The sequence below is a fragment of the Buteo buteo genome, chromosome 2 (genome assembly GCF_964188355.1).
Source record: "Buteo buteo chromosome 2, bButBut1.hap1.1, whole genome shotgun sequence".
NCBI classification, from domain to species: Eukaryota; Metazoa; Chordata; class Aves; order Accipitriformes; family Accipitridae; genus Buteo; species Buteo buteo.
In genome coordinates, this window is record NC_134172.1 from 883,244 (window position 1) to 903,953 (window position 20,710).

Consider the following 20,710-nt stretch of genomic DNA (forward strand, 5'->3'; position numbering starts at 1 on the left):
GCCGTGGGACCCCCTATCGCCCCGTCTCCAGGGCAAAGCCCTCAAGACTGTGCCGGGGGGGCCGGATCTGGAGCCCCCCAGGTGACTCTGCCCAGCGAGGCCACATCCTGCATCCGGCACATCCCAGCAGGAGCACGGGATTAGCGCTTGGTCCCCCTGGCACAGATGGACCAGGATACAGCTCGGCCATGCCCCCCCCGCCCCTGTCACGGATGTGCCGTGACCCCCATGTCCTGGTCCTGCTCGTTCCCCCCCCGGAACGCCGCACCACCTCTATCCCCATGGCCATGTCCCTCCATGTTCCCATTTCCCTGTCTCACATCCCCCCTGCACCTCCCTGCCTGCCACCATTCCCACGGCTGTGTCCCCCTGGGTCCCCATGTCCCTGTCCCATGTCCCCCCCGTGTGTCCCCCCCTTCATCCCCTCGGTCATGTCCCCCTCTGTCCCCATATCACTGCCCTGTGTCCCCCCGCCATGTCCCCACACCACCTCCATCCCTACAGCCGTGTCCCCCTTTCCCTGTCCTGTGTCCCCTCCGTGTCCCTCTGCCCTCTCCCTGTCCCGTGTCCCCACGCCCCCATCTACCTGCTGCCCCAATCCCCCCCAGCCTTGTCCCGCCTGTGTCCCTATGTCACCGTCCCGTGTCCCCACACCACCTCCAGCCCCCCAGCCGTGTCCTCCTGTGTCCCCCCCCCACCTCTATCCCCCCGGCTGTGTCCCCGTGTCCCTGTCCCGTGTCCCTGCTTTGTCCCCGTGTCCCCCTCTCCCACATCCCCCCCGTGTCCCCCTGCCTGCCTCCAGCCCTCCAGCCGTGTCCCCCATGTCCCCCCCGTGTCCCCACACGACCTCCAGCCCCCCAGCCATGTCCCCCCTGTGTCCCTATGTCACCGTCCCGTGTCCTCACACCATCTCCAGCCCCCCAGTCGTGCCCCCCCGTGTCCCTATGTCACTGTCCCGCGTCCCCACACCACCTTCCCCCCCCCGGCCGTGCCCCCCCATGTCCCTATGTCACTGTCCCGTGTCCCCACACCACCTCCAGCCCCCCGGCCGTGTCCCCCCCCCCCGTGTCCCCCTCTCCCCGTCCCGCGTCCCCACGCCCCCATCCCCCTGCCCCGTCCCCGTCCCCAAGCCGTGCCCGTGTCCCCCGGGGGGGCGGGCAGGACCCGGTTCTCCGGGGCAGCGGCGGGGCGGTTCGGTACAGCACGGGGCCGGGGGGGGGGGGAGCTGGGGGGCGACACGGAGGCACGGCTCGGTACAGCACGGGGGGGCGGGCGGACGGCGGCGCGGCGCGGCGGGCTGCCGGGAGATGTAGTCCCGGTGCCCGGTGTCCCCTGTTCCCGGTATCTCCCGGTGTCCCGGTACCGCGCAGCGGAGCCCGGCGGGAGGAACCGGCCCCGGCGGCGCTGCCGGTGCCCCGGTGGCGGCCGGGGGTGGGGGGGTGGTTGTGGGGGGGGGGAACGGGCGGAGGGCGGCGGGGGCGGGGGGACCGGCGGCCACCGCGGGTGAGGCGGAGCCCCGCGGCGGCGGCGGAGCAGGTGGGGGGGGGCGGCGGGAGAACCGGCCCCCGCCCCGAGGCCACGGCGACGGGCGCGGCGGGGCGGGGCAGGGCGGGGGCCGGGGTCCGTGCGGGATCGGCACCGGGATCGGGATCGGGATCAGGGACCGGCGGGGGGAGCGGGAGCGCGGGGGGGGGGGGGGGACGGGGGGGACGGGGGGGCAGTTGTGGGGGGGGAGGCAGGAAGGGCGGGGGGGAGGAGGGAGAGGCAGGGCTGTGCCGGGGCAGGAAGGGGGGGGGGACCGGGGGGGCGGGACAGGATGGCGGGGGGGGACCGGGAAGCGCGGGGTAGTGCGGAGCGGGAGCGTCGGGGGGGACTGAGGGACGGGGGAGGGGGCAAGAAGGGCTTGGGTGGGGGTACGGGGGGCTGCGGGGGGGCCCAGGGGGACAGTGAGGGGGCCGGGAAGGGCGGGGGGGGGCGAGAGGGGGGCCGCGGAGGGGCCGCCCCGCTGGTGCCGGCGGTGGGTGACTCCCCGGGACGCGTCCCCGGGTCGGGGGGCTGAGGGCTGGCTGGGGACCCCCGGCAACCCCCGTCCATCTGCCCCCCTCCCCGCTGACAACCGCCGAGCTGGGGCCAGAGGGCGGGGGGGCTGGGGTGGGGGCTTCCCGCTTGAACCCCCCGGGGACCCTCGCTGTTTCTCCCACCCACCCACAGCAGCCCAGCCCCGCCGAGCACCGGACCCACGCCGGACCCGCACCGGACCCGTGCCATGAGGGAGAGCTTCGACGCCCTGCACGCCCTGGGTACGTGCCCGCTGCTCCCGGGGGTCCCAGCTCCGCTTCTGCCACGCCCAGGGCTGGGCAAGGTGGGAGACAGGGGGGTGCCCGTCCCCGTCAGCAGGCAGGCACTGCCAGGGCAGGTTGTTGGGCGCAGGTAGGGGCTTTTGGGGGGCTCAGCCCGGTCCCATCCCACCCTGTGCAGGTTCCCCCATGGCCAAGCCGGAGCCGGTCCCGCTGGCAGAGCGGGGGGAGGAGATGGAGGCACCGGGCTGCGCCGGCTCAGGTGGGCGCCAAGGCGTTCCTGCCCATCCCCCTGCCTGTCCCCCTGCCCTCCCTCTGCTCCCGGGGGTCTCCCGGGATCCCCGCAGCGTGAGGGGCCGTCCCGGAGCCGGGGGGGTACCCTGGCTTTGCCCCCTTTGTCTCCCCAGCACGGCTGGTAGTCCCCAAGGCGGAGGCGATCCCTGAGGGCGACGGAGAGGAGCCGGGGGCTGCAGGGGAGCTGGGGGGCCTGGAGCACAGCTGCTCAGGTGAGGGTACGTGCCAGCATTGCCAGCACGCGGCAAACCCACCGGATAGCATGGCACAGCCCCGCCATGCACCCGGAGCTCCGGCCACAGCCCTTTGGCTGCTGGGCACACTGGGGCTGTGCGGTGACGGTCGTTCCGTCCTCGTTGCCGGTGGCGGTGCCGGAGTCGCCCGTCCTTAGCGTGGGGCGTGCCGAGAGGTGCTGCGTGTGCCGAGGGGAGCACACGTCCCCACCGCTCTGCCGTGTGTGCCCCACAGAGGACTGGCTGGTGAGGAAGGTGAAGGTGGAGGAGGAGTATGAGGAGTGGCCGGCCGGCCCCGGCACCGAAGCCCTGCTGGCGGGGCAGCCCCCGGCCGGTGCCTTCCTCCATGCCACCGGCGTGCCGGGCTGCACGGGCGCCTGCAAGCCAGAGCAGCCGTGCCCGGAGGAGCTGGGTTATGGCGGGCTGCCCGCCTTCGCCCTGCCGCCCTGGCCGCTGCTGGGCCAGAGCCCGGCCGGTGCCGGTGCCGACGGCTGCGAGCGCTGCTTCCAGGCGCGGCTCAGCCTGCGGCTGCCGGCGGGCGAGGGCGAGCCCCAGCCCTGCGGGGGCTGCGGGACCCCGGCCCCCCCGCGCCCCTTTGCCTGCGCCCAGTGTGGGAAGGGCTTTGGGAAGAAGGCGCACCTGACCCGGCACCTGCGGGTGCACACGGGCGAGCGGCCCTTCCCCTGCAGCCAGTGCGGCCGCTGCTTCCGCCAGAAGATCCACCTGCGGTCCCACCAGAAGACGCACACGGGCGAGCGGCCCTTCCCCTGCCCCGAGTGCGGCCGCCGCTTCCGCAAGAAAACCCACCTGGTACGGCACCAGCGTACCCACACCGGCGAGCGGCCCTTCCCCTGCGCCCGCTGCGGTCGCTGCTTCGCCCACAAGCAGCATCTCCTCCGGCACCAGCAGCTGCACTCCGAGCCGGCGCCGGGGGACGGGGACGCGGGGGTCCCCGCCGAGCAGAAGCCTTTCCCCTGCCCCGAGTGCGGGAAGAGCTTCAGCTGGAAGAAGAACCTGGCGTCCCACCGCCGGCTGCACCGGGAGGGACGACCCTTCGCCTGCGCCGAGTGCGGCCGTGGCTTCAGCGACAAGCGGCACCTGACGGCGCATCTGCGGGGGCACATGGGGCTGAAGCCCTACGCCTGCCCCCACTGCGAGAAGACCTTCAGCCACAAGCCCAACCTGACCACGCACCAGCGCACCCACACCGGCGAGCGGCCCTTCGCCTGCCCCCACTGCGCCCGCGGCTTCGCCCACAACCAGCACCTCCTGCGGCACCTGCGGGTGCACACCGGCGAGCGCCCCTTCGCCTGCCCCCAGTGCGGCCGCTGCTTCAGCTCCCGGCCCAACCTCATCGCCCACGCCAAGGCGCACGCCGGCGCCCGGCCCTTCGTCTGCGAGCAGTGCGGCCGGGGCTTCAGCCGAAAGTCCCACCTGGCCCGGCACCAGGCGGTGCACACCGGCACCCGGCCCCACGCCTGCGCCCAGTGCAGCAAGCGCTTCAGCTCCAAGACCAACCTGGCGCGGCACCAGGCGGTGCACACCGGCCACCGGCCCTACATCTGCACCCAGTGCGGCAAGAGCTTCAGCCGCAAAACGCATCTGCTGCGCCACGAGCGCACCCACGCCGCTGCCGCCACCGCCACCGCCGCGCCCCGGCAGAGCTGGCCGGCCCCCGCCGCCCCGGCCCCTGCCGCCCTCTGCCCCTGAGCGCCGGGGGCTGAGCGCCGGGACGTGCCCGTGTCCTCGGCACCCTTCCCCCTGGCCGGGGACCCTCCCTCGGGGCTCGCTGCCGGCTCCTGCCTGCGGACACCAGCCCTGCCCGCGGCCACTCGGCCAGGCAGGGTCCTCCTGCTGCCGGTCAGCTCCAGCGCCGTTCTCCCGCGGCACGTGGCACGGAGAGCGGCTTCCAGGGGTGCGGGAGGCGACGCGGCCAGTGGAAAAACCTCGGCTCTGAAATGGTCTTAAAAACCTCGGAGCGAGGGCTGGCCCGCGCCAAGCTCTGTGCCGGGGCCGCTGTGGGAGGTGTCGGGGGTTCTGGGGGAGCCCCATCCCATCCCCAGGAGAGGGGGGGTCTCCGCACCGTGGTGCTAGTCGTCAGGGCTGCGCGCAGGGTGCTGCAGGGCAGAGGGGCACCGACCCACCCGGGGGGGGGCTCCGCCACGGTCGGAACAAACCAAAACTGCCAATAAACTGACTTTTGTTCAATTTTCCGGGGGTGTCTCGGGGCCGAGCGGGAGCCGTGGGGGTGAGAACGGCCGGGCGGGCTGGCAGAGCCACGGTACCACCGGGCCCAGGCCGATGCCGGGAAGCTGCTCGGGGACGCGCTCGGCCGCTGGCTGTACCGCGAAGCAGCCGGTGCCCGTACCGGGCTCCTGCGGTGCTGCCGGCCGGTGGGAGCCCCTCACCGGGGCCGTGGGTCCCTGCCCCACCGTGTGCCGGAGCCCGGGCGGCGGCGGCCCCCCCAGGAGCGTCTCCGACCGTTGCGGAATACCGGAGGGGCAGCGGGGCCGTGGCGTGATGGCGTCCGGCTGCCGTGGGACGCGGGAAGGAAGGAGACCGGTTGCCCGGTGGGGCGGGGGAGGCGGCGGGGGCCGGGGCGGCCGCTCGTCTCCGTGACAACCGGGGGGGGCGGAGCCGCGGTGGCCGCCGGGAGCCGCCGTGCGGTGAGTGCGGGCGGGGGGCACCGGGGGGAACGGGGGGGCTCCTCACGGGGTTTGGGTCCCACGCGTGTCCCCGCACCCCCAGGGCACCCCACGGGTGAGCTGGGGCCGGGCCGGGCCGGGCCGGGCCCCCCCCCCCGCTTCCATCGTCCCCGGCCGGGCTCCCACCCCGCCGCAGCCGGGGGGGTCCCGGGGGACACGACGCAGGCCCCGACCCCCCCGCCGGTGTTCCCCCCCCCTCTCCCTTAGGCGCAGGAGCCGAGCGGATCCGGGAGGAGCCGCCGGCCAGGATGGAGGGACGCGGGGAGGCCGAGGTGGAGGAGGAGGAAGAGGATGAGGAAGAGGAGGAGGAGGAGGAGGAGGGGGTGCGGATCACCCCCCAGCTGCTGAAGGCCAGCACCGGGGAGTTCGCCCTGGAGTCCATCCTGCTGCTGAAGCTGCGGGGCCGCGGCATCGCCCACCTGGGCTGCCTGGGCGACTGCGCCAACCTGGAGTGGCTGGACCTCTCCGGCAACGCCATCGCCCAGCTGGGACCGCTGGCCGCCCTCAAGTCCCTCGCCGTCCTCAACCTCTCCCGCAACCGCGTCGCCAGCCTGGAGCCGCTCGGCTCCTGCCACAACCTCCAGAGCCTCAACGTCGCCGGTAACCTGGTGAGCAGCCTGCAGCAGCTGCGCTGCCTGACGGGGCTGCGGCGCCTGGAGAGCCTGCGCCTGCGAGACCCCCTCGCCCGCCTCGCCAACCCTCTCTGCGCCGCACCGGCTTACCGCGCCGCCTTGGCGGACATGTTCCCCGGCCTCAAAGCCATCGACGGCGAGCGGGTGTCCGGTCGCGGCAGCGAGCTCTACCAGCTCTGCCGGGATCTCGACAGCTCGCTGGGACGCGGCGGTGGCGGCGCCGGTACTGGTACCGAACCGCCCCGCGCGGCTCAGCCCTGGGTGGAGGCGAGCTTCTGGGAGCCGCAGCCGCCCCGGCGCAGCTCCATCATGGAGGAGGCCTACAAGCAGTTCGGGGAGGTGCTGCAGGAGTGCCGGGAGCTGAGCCGCCGCGCCGACGACACCATCGCCCAGGCGGAGCGGGCGCTGAGTGGCCGACCCGACCCCAACTCCTTCGTCTTCTGAGCCGCGAGACCCCCGGTCCCACAAGAGGAGACCCATACCCACACGCCACCACCATGCCAGCCCAGCCCTCGCCGGAGGGATGCCAGAGGAGCCGCAAGGAACCCGGCCTCGCCTGCGGGCTGGGGGGCTGCCCAAGCCCCGCGCTGCGCCAAAGCAGCATCCTACATGGCCAGGGGTGCTGGGGCTGGCGCTCCGGGTGCTCCATCACCCCTCAGGGGCTCTGGGACGGGGAACTGGGGGTCCCTGTCCCCTGCAGAGCCGCAGCAGGAGCAGAGATGTCCTTAGGGATTTTGGAGCCATCCCTGAGCTTTCCAGCCCAGAGGAGAGACTGTGGGGCTGGGAAGGCTGCACATGGGGACTGGGGGACATTGCGGGGACCAGGGGACATCACGGGGCTGTGCAGTAAAGGCATGCCGCCATCCTCCGACATGCCTCTCTGCTGCATCGCCCTGGGCCCCGAGCAGCCGGGGGGGGACTTGCTTCTACCCACTGCTCTGCCTGGACCCGCCGCATCCCCGTCCCTGCTCCTGGGCTGGGGACAACAGACGGGGGGTGACGCACCCAGTGCTGGAGGGGAAGCTGGCATGGAGCTCCCACAGCTGGAGGGACGTGGGACTGAGCCCACCCCAGGTCCCCCCACCCACAGCGATCCCTGCTGGGAATAACAAGGAACAGGACAGCAGGAGCCAGAGCCGGGGTTTACTGGTGAGCTGGGGGGCAGGTGGGGAGGGAGCGTGTCCAGGACCGTCCTTTGGTCACACAGTGCTGGGGGGTGGCAAGCAGGGGGGGCCGGGCCGGTCCCCCGTGGCAGCGTCCATCTCCTCCGGCTGGTGGAGGTGGTGGCCTGGAGAGGGGACACAGGAAGGGGCTGTCTGTGGGAGGAACCCCCCCCCCCACGTGCCTGTGCACTCACACACACACACACATATCTGCCAGTGACCTTGTCCCTGTCACCCTGTGCCCAGGGTCAGCATGCCCCGGAGGCAGCAGACCTGGCCGGAGATGTCCTGGGGGGATTTCTCCCAGCCAAGGACAGTCCCCAGCACCTGGAGGGGGACCCCAGTCTGGCTCCACTCTTAGTGGAGAAGCATCCACATCCCACCAGCACCAGGGGATGCCAGAGCTCTGCCGGCAGGAGAGGGTTGCGTGTTCCCCGCCCAACCCTGCCGTCCCCGGCACCTACCGTGTGGGGATGTGGGGATGGCCGCCTAGGCTGGCAGCCCCTTGGAGAAGGCGTACATGCCAGGGAGGTAAAGCACGTCTACCGACTTGCCAGCCTCCTCCACCGCCCTGCACTCCACCTCGTCTCGGTGTTTGATCTCCTGCGGGGGAGAGCACACGGGCTGGCACCCACCACGGCACCACAAGGGTCCCAGCAGCCGGTGGGGACCCGTGCCGGTGCCTGGGAGACAGCTCACCTTCACCGCCAGGTGATGGCTGGGGCCGCAGTTCTGGTACTTGTCCAGCACCTTGGGGACATCACCGCTGTCAAACTTGTAGCAAGCCAGGCAGGTTGGCTTCCTCTGGGGAGAGAGCACAGCACGTCACCGCCCAGCCCCCCAGGGACCCCCAGCGGGTCCTGGCCAGTCCCCTGCCCTGCCAGGCCTGGGGACGTCCCTGCCACTCGCCATGGCATGGCAGGAGGGCAGCGCCAGGCACGGCCACGTCGCCACTGCCAGGAACTATCGTCACCTCCAGCCCTCCCCGGCACACACAGCAGCGTGGCAGAGGGATGGGGCAGGTGGGGGGGTCTGGGGGAGGCAGAGGTGCCATGTCCCCATGGGATGTGGCCCAAGGGAGGGGAACACGCTGTCCGGCAGCCCCGATTCACCCGGTTCTCCAGGGTTCTGCAGTTCTGCCGCCGCGGTGCCCTCTTCCCACAGGCCGTCTGCACCAGGTTGACGCGCAGCTGGACAAATGTCCCCGAGGGGTCTTCCTGGGGGGAGAGGGGGACAGCCTGTCAGCTGCAGGGGGGGACAGGGCAGCTGACGTGGGGCCAAGAGCTCGCACCGTGCTGCAGTTGGTGCGGAGAGGGGGAGCAGAGGGACCCCAACCCCTCACAGCCCTGAGGGTAAATCCAGCCCCAGAGAACAACCTCTCTGGGACCCTACAAGGTGGCTCCCAACATGGGTGAGTGGCCCAAACTGGAGGGTCCCCGCAGCCCCCAGCCCCTCCCGAGGAACAGGCACATCTGAGCCACCGCTGTCAGTGCTCCTGGCTACACCAGGATGGCCAGGCACCAGCAGCCGCTTGCCCCGTGGCCAGCTGTGTCACAGTTAATGAGTAGCTGAGCTCTGCCAGCCCCTGCCCGTAAGTCCCCGATGACCAGCCTGCCCACAGCGTCCGTGTCAGCAGGTCCGTCCTCGCACCCAGCCGTCCCTCCTCCGGAACACCCTGGCACCCACTTCCCTCTGTGACACCCCGACCCCCTCCCCGCCTGCCCTGCTGACACCAGGCCAGGGATTTGGCTGCCATCTCCCCCCTCTCCGCAGCAGCAGCAGCCCTCCCGGGGGGCCGAGGGTGCCCACAGCCCCTGGCGCTCACCCGCTCGACAGCCCCTTCCACCGCCTGCTCCTTGAAGAAGAACTGCACGTTGCTGCGGCTGTGGAAATATTCCAGCACTTCCTTCACCACCCGCCGCTGCAGTGGGGACTGGCTGGCGGTGGCCAGGGCCACCAAGCCCAGGCAGAGGGCTAGTGGGAACCTCATCCCTGCGGCGGGGGGCTGCCGGGGCTGCCTGACCCCAGAGAGCCTCGCCAATCGACCCGCTGGTGGTTTTGGTCTTTCATTAACTGATTTCCTGGGAACTGCCCTTTTTCCGCCCCCAGGCTGGCCCCGCAGGCTGCTTGCACGGCCCCCCGCCCCGGCACGGCCCCTCTGGCACGGCCACGGGGAGGAGGGGCCGGACACAGCTACCGCCGGCGGCCGGCACGCGTACAGGCGGCGGGGATACCGGCGTCAACCCAGGAAAATGTGAGGCTCATCCGTAGCCTCCTGCCACGCGGGAAGGGGTGCCGAGGGGCTGGGAGGGGAGTGCATCTCCCACCTGGGACAGAAGAGCCGCTCGGGCTTGGTGCCGGCAGCCCTTGCCAGGCAGCTGACCATCACCACCACTGTCAGGGACCCCCAAAAGGCTTCTCCCCTGCCTGCCCTGTCCTGACACGGGGCGAGCCAGCGTGGCGGGGAGGGAGGTGCTGCTGCCCCGGGGGTGCTGGCTCTCCCCCAGCTGGGGTGGTGGGGCAAAAAGCCACATCAGACAAAAGAAGAACAGCAGCCCATGTCTCGGGGGGGGGCAGCCAGCAGCGTCGGGTGTGGGGGGGGTTCGCATTCTCACGGTCACTCCGCACGGCTCTGTCCTGCCCTGCCGACCCCCTCCGTGCCTCCAGCGTTCCCTTCCCACGTGCCGCTGTGAGGATCTGAACGCCCCGCGGCACCCGAAAGCGGCCGCTGGAGTGCCGCCAAGCCCCCGGGTTCCCCAGGCCCGTGGCCGGTGTCGGGGGGGGGGGTTGGGGAGCGAAGCCTCCTCCCCCAGAGCAGGACGTGGGTGCTGGGGGGGTGTCGGGAGGACAAACGTCCCCAAAACAAAGTCGAATGGCAGAAGTGCGGCCGAGGCCCCAGGTGTCCCCCCCGCCCCGGTGTGGGACATGGCTCTCCGCACCCTGAGAGAGGGGCCGGTGGTCACCGACTGCCCCACGGCCTCCACAGTGGCTCCGGCTGCCACTCAAGGGCCGCCAAGCAGAGGCCAGGACGAGAAGGAGGAGGAGGAAGGCCGGGGCCTGGGGCGGCGGTGACACGGGGAACGGCGGGGGGGGCGGACACACACGACACTCTGGCCCGCCCCGGGACACTCTATGATGGCGCCGGTGGGCGCTCTGGCAGCGCGCCAGGCGGCTCGATGGTACCGCGCCCGGCGTCGCCGGCAGAGGGCGCTCCCGCCACGCCCCTCCCTTACGGGTGCCGCCGCGGGACACGCCCCGCTGACCCGGAAGTGCTCTGGTGTAGGCGGCGGGCGTGGCCGCTTCCTCCCGCCGCTCCTACGTCACCGCCGCGGTTAACGTCATCGTGTCGCGGGACATCCTCCGCCCGTGAGTTTCCCCCGGGGGAGGCGGCTCCGGGGCCTGGGGGGGGGTCGCCATGGTAACGAGCGGCCCGGGGTTGGGGGGGGGTAGTGTCACGGTGAGGGGCCCCGAGCGGTGAGACCGGGGGGGAGTGGGGGGGAAGGGGGGGTTTCCTCGATAAAACCCTTACCCGGGGACAGCCCCGCCGCGGTAACGGCCTCCCGCCGCCGGGCAGCACCGGCTGCCGGTGCCCGCGGGGCCGCAGGGCTCCCCGCCGGGGGGTGGGCGACGCTGCCGGTACCGCCGGGCCGTGCCCCCCGCCCCCCTCCCCACACACCTGCCATCGCGGTGCCCTCACCACGTTCGCCTTCGAGGGAGAGGTGGGAAAAGCTTCATGATTTCCCAGGGCTGTTAGAAACGAGATCTGGGACTGGAAAACCGACGGAGAACACCGCTGCCACCGCCCTGTCCCTGCGACCAGCAGCAACCGGCCGCTCTGGACCCCTCTCCGGATTTTAGCCGCCATGCCGCCCGCCTCTGCGGCCTCTCGCCCATCGCCACAGCCCCGGCCCCCTCTCCCTGCTTGCCTACGCCACAGGAGCCTGCCCTGTGGCGGCTGCCCGCCAACCCGGGGCCTCCTGGCTTGTAAACGGATTTGAGGCCGGGGTGGGGGCGGATTTTCATGGGTTTGGATGGGGGTTCTCCCCCTCTGCTGCCCCCAAGCTGGCTCTTCCATTTGGGGTGCCCTTGGTGGGGTTCACTCGCTGCCGAGGGGCCGAGTTTGTGCCGTGGGCGTGAGGCTGCGCAGGCTCCAGGCCCTGCCTGCGCCCCTGCTGCCTTCTGCCCGCTGCTCCGGCAAGCCTCGGTGAATTCCCCCACCCTGCCCCGCCCCAGCACACAGTTCCTGCCTCTCCTTGGCTGCGCTGTGTCCGTAACACCCCAGGGAACGATGCAGCTCAGTTAAACATGTAGACAAGGCGCTGGTGGGGCTGTTTGCGGCTTGCCTGAGCTGGCCACAGGATCATTGGTGCTTGGTGGGACTTAATGATCAGGGGCTAACAATGCCTCACACGGCGCAGAGCTGCGTCCCCGCTGCTGTGACAGCGCCCTGGGACGTGCCCCTTGATGGGCATCCGTACCAGAGGATCCCAAACCCCTGAACACAGTACGCTGCTGGGGAGGGTTGGGATCCCAGCCGGCTCCCATGCTGCACGGTTCCGCAGCCGGCACTCGTCTCGCCGGCCAGATTCCAAAAATAGTTCTAATTGAGCCCAGGTGTTCGTCAAAGCATCCCGATCGCTGCCAGGGCTTTCAAAGGGTGATGTGAGACTTGCACATGGGGGGGCAGGCCCTTCTTTGAAGCATCGTCACTGCATTAGCCGCCTCCTCAAGGTATGGGATGCTTGGAGAGGAGGGAACAGACCAGGCACCTCCAGAAAAGGCGGGTGAGGCGTTCCTTTCCGACCAAAATTGAGCAAGAAGGCATTTTGCTAGTTGATCTCAGACTGGGTTTTGGCAAGGGAGGTTGGTCAGAGCTGGGCTGGGCAACCCTCGCTTCCCCACAGCACAGGAGCGGGCAGGGCTGCGCCTTTGCTGTTGCTCGCTTGCTGCGGCAGGGCGAGGCCACGCCGGGGCTGGCTTCCAGGCTGCCGGGAGCTGTAGTTCCCCGTGCCCACGGCCGCAGGCAGCGCTCGGCGTGCAGTGACAGGCCTCTCAGCGTGAACTACAAATCCCAGTAGCGCTGCCTGCAGGGAAGCTTTGCTGTAAACAGAATGAATCCGGGCCAGACCCCGGGGTCAGTGCCTTCCGCTCCCCTAAAATAACTCGGAGGAGGAGGAGGGATACAGACGCCAGCGGAGCTTCTCCCGAGGCGGTCGAGCTCCTCCAGCTTTGCCTCTCGCCGTGCCGTGCCGTTTCCCCCGCTCACCGGCTCCTCTCTCTCACTCTCCCAGGGACCCGCAGCAGCCATTTGGAGGAAGTCGGGGAAGATCGGAGCCTGCGACCGTGGCGGAAGGCGGAGGGGAAGGACAGCCGCCGCCCCACGCTCTCCCCGGAGCTGATGTCCTCTCCCCTCGCCGGGTGGCCCCAAGGGGAGCGATGTCTGCAGGGGGAGCACCCCAGGTATGCGCAGGGCCGCAGGGTGGGGGCGGGCAGCAGCTTCCCCTCTGTCCCTGGGGGAAAGGCCAGAGCGGGACCAGCTCTGACCGTGCTTCTCTGTGGCAGAGCAGAGCACGCTGCCGGGGCAGTTGGGAGGAACCCCTGCTCCTCTTTCATGCTGCGACATTTTGGGGGGGGCCCTGTTGGGGTTTTCCCAGGGGCTGGGAAGTCTTCTGGTGCTTTTCTCCTCGTCATTTAGAAATACCGACACCCGAGGAGCCGCGTTAGCCCTGTGCGAGACTTTTTCTTTTAAATTGGCGCTTCTTAAAGTTACGGCAGCCGCCGGAGCGCAGGCTGGGCTCCGTGTCTTCTGCCATCTGCTCTCCTTGCGCTCCTGCCAAGCTACGGAGGAGTTCTGAGGGAAGAAGAGAGGAATCCTGGGGAGGGAAGATGGGCAGATTGGGTGTCGAGCTTCCCGGGAAAAGCTGCTTTGGCTCCTTATAGAGGTTTCCTCCTTCGGTCTCGATCCTGGCTGGGTGATCACACCCAGGTGAGGGATCCGCTTGGAACCAAGGGATCTCATTAGAGGGGGTAGTGAGCGTGTGGCTTCAGCCGTTAGTGAGCTCCACTTGAGAGTTTCTGTCAAGCGATGCTCTCGCTGATGAGGAAACTGAGGCACAGAGGAGAAGCAGCTTTCCTGTGCCAAAATAAGTTGGTGGAAAAGCAGGAGGTGTCACTCCGAGCCCTGGTGCCTGCCCAGAGCCCTGCCCTCCCACCCCTCTGCCTACTCACTCTGCCTGTACCTCCCTGCTCCTGCTCTTTTCCTGAAGGATTAGAGCTGCCTTTTGACACGCTGTGTGCAGGGGCTCAGGGGCAGCAGTGCTGGGCAGAATCAGCCCTTCCTCCAGTGCCGGAACAGCTTTTCCCAGCCCTTTGCAGGGAAAGGGGTCCAGGATTTCTCCTGGCTGCGCTCCTGTGGATCCGGAGTCCATGGAGAACGCCTTGGTGGTGATCCTGCTGAGCCAGGACCCCGTTATCTCTCAAGTTCAGGTTCAAGGGGGTGCGAGGGCTTTCTGAGGGCCTGGGTGTTTAAAGCAGTGTGGTGTGCCTGTCAGCCCCGGGCAAAGCACACACCTCACTGTGGGGCACATCTCACTGGTGGGGGCCCATGGGTGTTGGGTGCTGATCTGAAAGCCCACTGCCCATCCTTTGGGTCGCAGAACCACTGAGGTTGGAAAAGACCGTTAGGATCATGGAGTCCAACCATTAACCTAACACTGCCAGATCTACCACTAAACCATGTCCCTAAGCGCCACATCTACATGTCTTTTAAATATACCCCCAGGGATGGTGACTCAACCCCTTCCCTGGGCAGCCTGTTCCAGTGCTTGACAGCTCTTTCGGTGAAAAATTTTTTCCTAATCTCCAATCCAAACCTCCCCTGACACAACTTGAGGCTGTTTCTTCTTATCGCCTGTTATTTGGGAGAAGGGACCGACCCCCACCTCACTGCAACCTCCTTTCAGGTAGTTGTAGAGAGCAATAAGGTCTCCCCTCAGCCTCCTTTTCTCCAGACTAAACAACCCCAGTTCCCTCAGCTGCTCCTCATAAGACTTGTGCTCCAGACCCCTCACCAGCTTTGTTGCCCTTCTCTGGACACGCTCCAGCACCTCAATGTCCTTCCTGTAGTGAGGGGCCCAGAACTGAACACAGTATTTGAGGTGTGGTCTCACCAGTGCTGAGTACAGGAAGACGATCACTGCCCTAGTCCTGCTGGCCAAAAAACCCAAAGAAACAAGCCCCCAAAAAGCGATGGCCATCTGCTGAAACTCTTCTCCTCTCTCCTGGACCAGCCTGCCCACGCCCTGAACTTGCTCCCTTACCCCAGGCTGAGCGAGGGGCCGAGAGCCGGACACGAGCTGGATGCTGTCAGCGCGGAGATCCCGTCCGACCCCTGCACAGGTGACCACCAAGAACAGCGAGCGGCAGACAGGCAGCACTGCGCCGGGCAGGCTTTGCCAGTGTAGGACGGGGGCTTGTGCGTTCTCCAGAGTACAGTCAGTCCTGCGGTAACACCAAGTCCACCTGACTGCTCGACCATGGTGGGGGGACGCAGTGAGTGACGCACAGATCGTATGTAAATTAAGCAAATGTGGGACCATTGCAAGGAATCCCCAGCCTGGAGAAGGTCCTTCAGCCCCTCTGCTAGCCGAGCTCCTCTGCTAAAGATGGAGATTTCTCTTCTGCTTGGGAGGCTCAGGTTGGAACTAATCGCATTTTTGTGGTAGCCTTTGAAATCCGATCATAAAAGCGTTACGTGGGATCTAAGGCTACCTGAGTGAGCGTGCGAAAGACTCTGGAAAGAGTCGTTTTCCAAGGACTGGCGCTCCTTCCCACCTTTTGCCTTGCCAGGAGGAGGGAGCCTGGTGCTGGTATTTCCTTTTATCTTTAATTATACGTCAGGCAGCAGAAGCTTAAAATAGATGAAAGCGATGCCCCCAGGCTTCGTTAATTTTAGCTTATTTGTGAATTAACGCAGGCATCTCCAGCGTAACGATGTCTATGCCGAACGCATGTTTTGCAGTGTGACAGTTCATGGTGACCAGCTCTTATTCCTTCAACCAGGCTACAGATTTTTCAAGCCCGGTGGTTTGTTCGGTATTAAACAGTCGGAGGAGCCGTATACCGAAGGCCAACAGATGCAGGAGGAGAGCAAGATCCTCGTGAGCCCCTGTGCGGGTAGGTGCTCCGCGTGTCCCAGCGGAGGCTGTGGGAGCAATGGGAAACCGGCCTTGGCGAGGGATGTTCCTCTTGTGGGAAAAGGCCATTTTGGGGCAGCTTGCAGCCATTTTGGGCCAGTTAATGGCAAGTTTTTGCTATTGTGGCTGCTGCCAGTGCCGCTCTCGGCGAGTCAGGGGTGGAGTGGGCTCTGGGAAGGGTTCTGCTCCTTTAGGGTGTTATAAACTGCAATGATATAGTTTTAGGTAGTCCTGTGAGGAGCAGGGAGTTAGACTCGCTGATCCTTATGGGTCCCTTCCAACTTGAGCTGTTCTGCAATTGTATGAAAGACTCTGAAATTAATATCTTGAATCTTTTTGAAATCTAGTTGAGCCCGGTCGAGTGAGTAAAGTCGAACAGCCCGAGGAGAAACCTGGGGGAGCTGCCGGCTCCCTGGAGCTGTATCCTGCAGCCGCCAGCAGTTCCAGCCGCTGGTTTCATGGTGGGCAGCGTGCACCCGAGCGGGCGGGCATGGAGAGAGATGGCACCGCCAGCCTCAGCCCGCTGTCCACCCGAGTGGCCTGCTGGGTGCCGCAGCTCGGCGCCGGCCCTTTCCGCTGCGCCCAGTGCGGGAAAGGTTTCCGTCAGAAGCAAAGCCTCATCACACACGAGAGGATCCACACCGGAGAGAAACCCTACAGGTGCGGGGACTGCGGGAAGAGTTTCAGCCAGCGGCCCAACCTCCTGACTCACCGCCGCGTGCACACAGGGGAGCGCCCCTTCCCCTGTGCCCAATGCGGCAAGAGCTTCAGCCAGAAGGCCAACCTCCTGGCCCACCAGCGGATCCACGCTGCTGGGGAAAAGGCGCTGGCTGGGGGTGAGCAGGAGGACGGCACTTCCAGCAAGCCGAAGCTGCGATCCCAGCAGAGGAATTACCAGGAGGACACCCCCTTCGTCTGCCCCGAGTGTGGGAAGAGCTTCCGACAGAAGCCCAACCTCATCACCCACCGGAGGATCCACACTGGGGAGCGTCCCTTCACCTGCTTCCTCTGCGGCAGGAGCTTCAACCAGAAGACCAACCTGGTGACCCACTACCGCGTTCACACGGGGGAGCGCCCCTTCGCCTGCACCCAGTGCGGCAAGCGCTTCACCCAGAAAACCAACCTGGTGACGCACCAGAGCACCCACACGGACCTCCGTCCCTATCCCTGCGGGCAGTGCCAGAAGTGCTTCAAGGACAAAGTCTCCCTCAAAGCCCATCAGAAGACTCACGCCCCGCGCCAGCGGCGCTGCCCCGGCCGCAGCCCGGCCACCAGTCTGCCCTATGGGGCTGCGCCCACCCTGCTCCAGCCCGGGGGTCCCGAGCCAGAGGCTCCCTTCAGCCCCATGCCAACGCTGCCCGTTCAGAAGATCGCTGAGGGCCAAGAGCTGTACTCATGTACAGAGAAGAGCTTTCCCCCCAAGGAGCCGCTCCTGCCGCACCAGCAAGCCCCCCTGGGTGAGCAGACCTTCCCCTGCGTCCAGTGCGGGGAGGGGTTTTGCCAGAAGGTGACTCTCCTCCGGCCGCAGCACAGCCCTGCCGCCGAGGCTCCCGGTGGGTGCACGGCAGCCTTCAGCCACGGCCCACACCTCCTGGGGCACCTGGGGGTGCAGCCTGTCCTGGGGGATGCGACCCCCCCAGCTCCCCCGGCCCCCGGGGTGGAGAAGCCCTTCATCTGTAACCAGTGTGGCAATAGCTTTGGCCTCTGGCTCTCCCTCGTGGCCCACCAGAAGACCCACATCGGGCAGAAGTCCTACCCGTGCCCTGAGCATGACAAAAGCTCTGGTGATGAGCTGTCCCCCAAAGCTTCCCAGGAGAAGCAGGTGGAGGGGAGGGCCTGGGTGTGCCCCGAGTGCGGGAGAAGCTTTGCCCAGTACGAGCGTTTGGTAAAGCACCGACAAAACCACCGGGGCAGAGGGCCCTACCGCTGCGACGTCTGTGGGAAGAGGTTCAGCCTGAAGACCAACTTGGTGACCCACCAGCGCATCCACACCGGCGAGCGTCCCTTCACCTGTGGCGTCTGTGGCCGGCGCTTCAACCAGAAGGGGAATCTGGTGACCCACTACCGCACGCACACGGGGGAACGCCCCTTTGCCTGCCCCCAGTGCGGCAAGCGCTTCGCCCAGAAGCCCAACCTCATTGCCCACCAGAAAACCCACACCGGCAGGCAGCCCTTCACATGCCTGGAGTGTCCCAAGCGCTTCAAGAGCAAGCTCTCCCTGCGGGTCCACCAGCGAGTGCACGCAGCGGAGAGACCCCAGAGTGAGCCGGGCCAGGCCCCTGGCCTGCAGACCCACCCTGGCAGCCCCTATCCCTGCTCACTCTGTGGGGAGACCTTCGAGGAGCATGGGGAGCTGCAGCTGCACCGGCAGGGCCATGCTGGGGAGCGGCCGCACGCCTGCGCCGAGTGCGGGAAGCGATTCCGGCAGAAGGTGAATCTGGCTGTTCACCAGAGGACCCACACTGGCGAGCGGCCGTTTCGCTGTGCTGAGTGCGGGAAGGGCTTCAGCCAGAAGGCTCACCTCCTCCGGCACCGCAGGACGCACACCGGCGGCATCCCGCCCTCCTGCTGCGAGGGGACATGCCCGGCGCACCCAGAGGAGTCGGATGGGAGCAGCACACCCCTGGGAAAGGGGTCTGACCCCCCCAGCATGCTGCTGCCCCCCTGCTCTCGTGGAGCTGCTCACGGATCGCTGGCTCGGGAGGAGCTTCGGCCAGGAACACAGCCCCCCAACAGACCGGAGAGCCCCTCCGGGGCAGCAGACATCCTCCTGCAGCTGATGCAGGAAGATCACCACCTCGTGTCCGGCTCCCACCACCCGCAGGAGGGACCCGCAGGGCAGTGCCCCTGTAAGTGCACCGAGGGAGGGGAAGGCTTGAGCCCGAAGCCACCGAGCCTGCCGCCGCAGTGCTGCTGTGCTGACTGCGTGAGCCAGCGGCAGCTGCTCCTGAAGCCCCAGCCCGACTGCCGAGCGGAGCTCTGGTGCAAGTATGGTGGCTGCGGCAGAAGCTTTGAGGAGAAACGAGTCCTGAGAGTGCCTGAGAGAGCGCACGGTGAAGAGAAACCCTCACCGTGCCCCAGCTGCTTGTAATGCCTGTGCAGGCTGCCGAAAACCTGCCTTGGGGCGAGGGACTGGACCTCATCAGCCTTGCACTAAAAGACACCAAACCTAAAGCAGCGGTGGCTCACGCTGAGGACCGATCGCTGACCAAATGAGGACAGTGCCGAGGGAAAGCTGCAAGCTGGGACTCATGGTGCTTGCCAGGACGTGGTGGTGGTGGGGACTCGGGAGGAGTGTTGTGGTTTTGGGAACAGGAGGCTCAGAGGACCCTACAGGCGGGTATCGGATGGGGTGAAGCAGGAGGTGGACTCAGATGTGCCATGTGAGCTTTCTGTCTCACGAACATACCAAATCTATAGAGGGTATGGAGCTGAGGAGCAGTGACAGGACCCAGGATCCGAAGCGTTTGCTCTTGCTGCAGCTGCACAGGCTGTAGGGAGCAGGAGGAGCTCAGGATCCAGGATCCCTTGGCTTAAAAACCTCTTCCGTCGTGCAGCAGGCGCAGCAGCGGCATGCCTGCCTGCTCCTGCCTCCAGGTTCAGTGGGTGACACACAGACCCAGAGACAGCTGTGGGGCAGTGAGAGGCCTCTGTGGGTCAAAAGCTTCTCCCAGAACCCTCCATCCTTCTCTTCCGGACTGGATGTCGTTCCACAAGGACACGTTTGGGATGGAGAGCCCAGACTCCCGCCATCAGCTGCCCACCAGCCTGGGCAGAGGAGGAACAGCTTGGCTGGGCAGGAGGAGTGAGCTGCAGGAGGCAAGGCAAGCTGGGGAGAGGTGCCAGGGCCCTTTTTGCCGTGGAGGTGACCTCCTGCCGATGCTCCCCAGCCAAACGCAGCAGGATCCAGCCTGTGGCTTCCCCAGGGGTAGAGCAGAGGAGCTGGGTGAGCACCGTGAAAACGGGAAACAGCCAGGAAGACAGCCTGGACGCATCTTGGCTCACCTCTGCTTCCAAAAGGGACCCGGGAGAAGCCTCTCCTCCGAGCCCGGAGGAGCCGTGCAGGGTGAGGGGTGGGGTGGGGAAGGGGGGGTGTAGCTTGTGCTTCTCTACTTGCTCTGTGGATAATCTTTCTGACTAGCACCTCTTTCTGGTACTCAATTAACTTCTGAATAGGTAACCCAGACACGCCGGGAGAGCAGTAGCGGTTGTAGTCTGCCGGAGCCATTGCGGTAGCTTGCGGTGGTGATGTCTACCCATTTCCCTGCCCAGCATGGTTTCCCAGCTGCTGCGGGGCTGCCGGCAGCAGCGGGGGGGCACCGGTTGCTTGCTGGGGCTTGCCTGGCACCTCCGCTTCCCCGTGAGTGTGGCAGAGCCCGTGACACTGGGAGGTGAAGCTGCGGAGCTGCTTCGCCACACGCCTGGGGAAGGGATGTCGGGGCAGAGCTTTAGAAACGGGAACTGTGCGCCTGAAAGCTGTTCTCGCTTTGAAGGGCATTTTATCCAAAAGGGGAAATGAATCTTGCCTGCTGTGTCTGAGGGAAGCCGTCGTCCCACCGCTCCCCTCCCGCATGCCGGCAGCCGTGCCCCAGCTGTGGCGTAGGAACCGTCTCGCTGTGCTCGGCTGCGGAGCCTTGCGGCTGTGACCGTTAGGCAAAGAGCTGCCTTGAAAACAGAGGGGATGGTGTTACCAGAGCCAAGCTCAGTGCCGTGCCGCTCACCGCCAGCGCCCAGCTACTCGCCTGCATTTTGGGGGTGTATCCTAGAGGGGGTAGCATAAGGAAAGGCTTTGTCATCTGCCAGGGGCCGGGGCGGCAGCCAAGGGGACACCGGGACGGTCACAACTGGAGTTTCAGCTGGGGTGAGGCACCCTGAGCCAATGAAGCAGCTGGGTGGGAGCTGCCTGGCAGAGGTCCTGGCACCCAAAATCTAGCAGGCCAGGGTGGGTGTCTGCCCCCATCCCCTCCTTGCCCCCCCCCCCGAGGGCAGACATGCTACCCTCATCCCCTCCGCTCCCTTCCAGCAGCATTTCAGGTCCTTGCAATTCTATTTTTTTGAGGTTATTTAAAATAAAAGCTTTCTCACAGCAGCCTCCTGGCTCCTCTGTCCTGGGAAGCATCGGGGCCATACCATGGAACGAGCCCGTCCTAGGGGCCAGGCTGGGACAGGGGGGTCTCCCTTAAGCTCAAAT

General features: G+C 67.0%; 3 protein-coding genes across 3 annotated transcripts; 2 read left to right on the forward strand and 1 right to left on the reverse strand.

The window, feature by feature from the left end:
• The first annotated feature begins 1,990 nt into the window (after positions 1–1,990).
• On the forward strand, positions 1,991–20,608 carry ZNF467 (zinc finger protein 467). The gene is made up of 13 exons (XM_075022413.1): positions 1,991–2,300; positions 2,479–2,559; positions 2,705–2,809; positions 3,060–4,529; positions 9,098–9,301; positions 9,434–9,578; positions 10,311–10,503; positions 10,608–10,690; positions 11,183–11,308; positions 12,487–12,784; positions 14,614–14,722; positions 15,386–15,499; positions 15,867–20,608. Exons 1-13 carry the CDS (start codon positions 2,267–2,269, stop codon positions 18,608–18,610), a joined length of 5,706 nt encoding a protein of 1,901 aa, XP_074878514.1. The 5' UTR covers positions 1,991–2,266; the 3' UTR covers positions 18,611–20,608.
• Positions 5,738–6,995, forward strand: LRRC61 (leucine rich repeat containing 61). Its single transcript, XM_075043328.1, has one exon. The coding sequence runs from the start codon at positions 5,778–5,780 to the stop codon at positions 6,603–6,605; it is 828 nt and encodes a 275-aa protein (XP_074899429.1). The 5' UTR covers positions 5,738–5,777; the 3' UTR covers positions 6,606–6,995.
• RARRES2 (retinoic acid receptor responder 2) lies at positions 7,277–9,405 on the reverse strand. Its single transcript, XM_075043410.1, has 5 exons — positions 9,150–9,405; positions 8,437–8,541; positions 8,024–8,128; positions 7,789–7,927; positions 7,277–7,449 (listed from the first exon to the last, which is right to left on the reverse strand). Exons 1-4 carry the CDS (start codon positions 9,312–9,314, stop codon positions 7,814–7,816), a joined length of 489 nt encoding a protein of 162 aa, XP_074899511.1. The 5' UTR covers positions 9,315–9,405; the 3' UTR covers positions 7,277–7,449; positions 7,789–7,813.
• Positions 20,609–20,710: the final 102 nt, after the last annotated feature.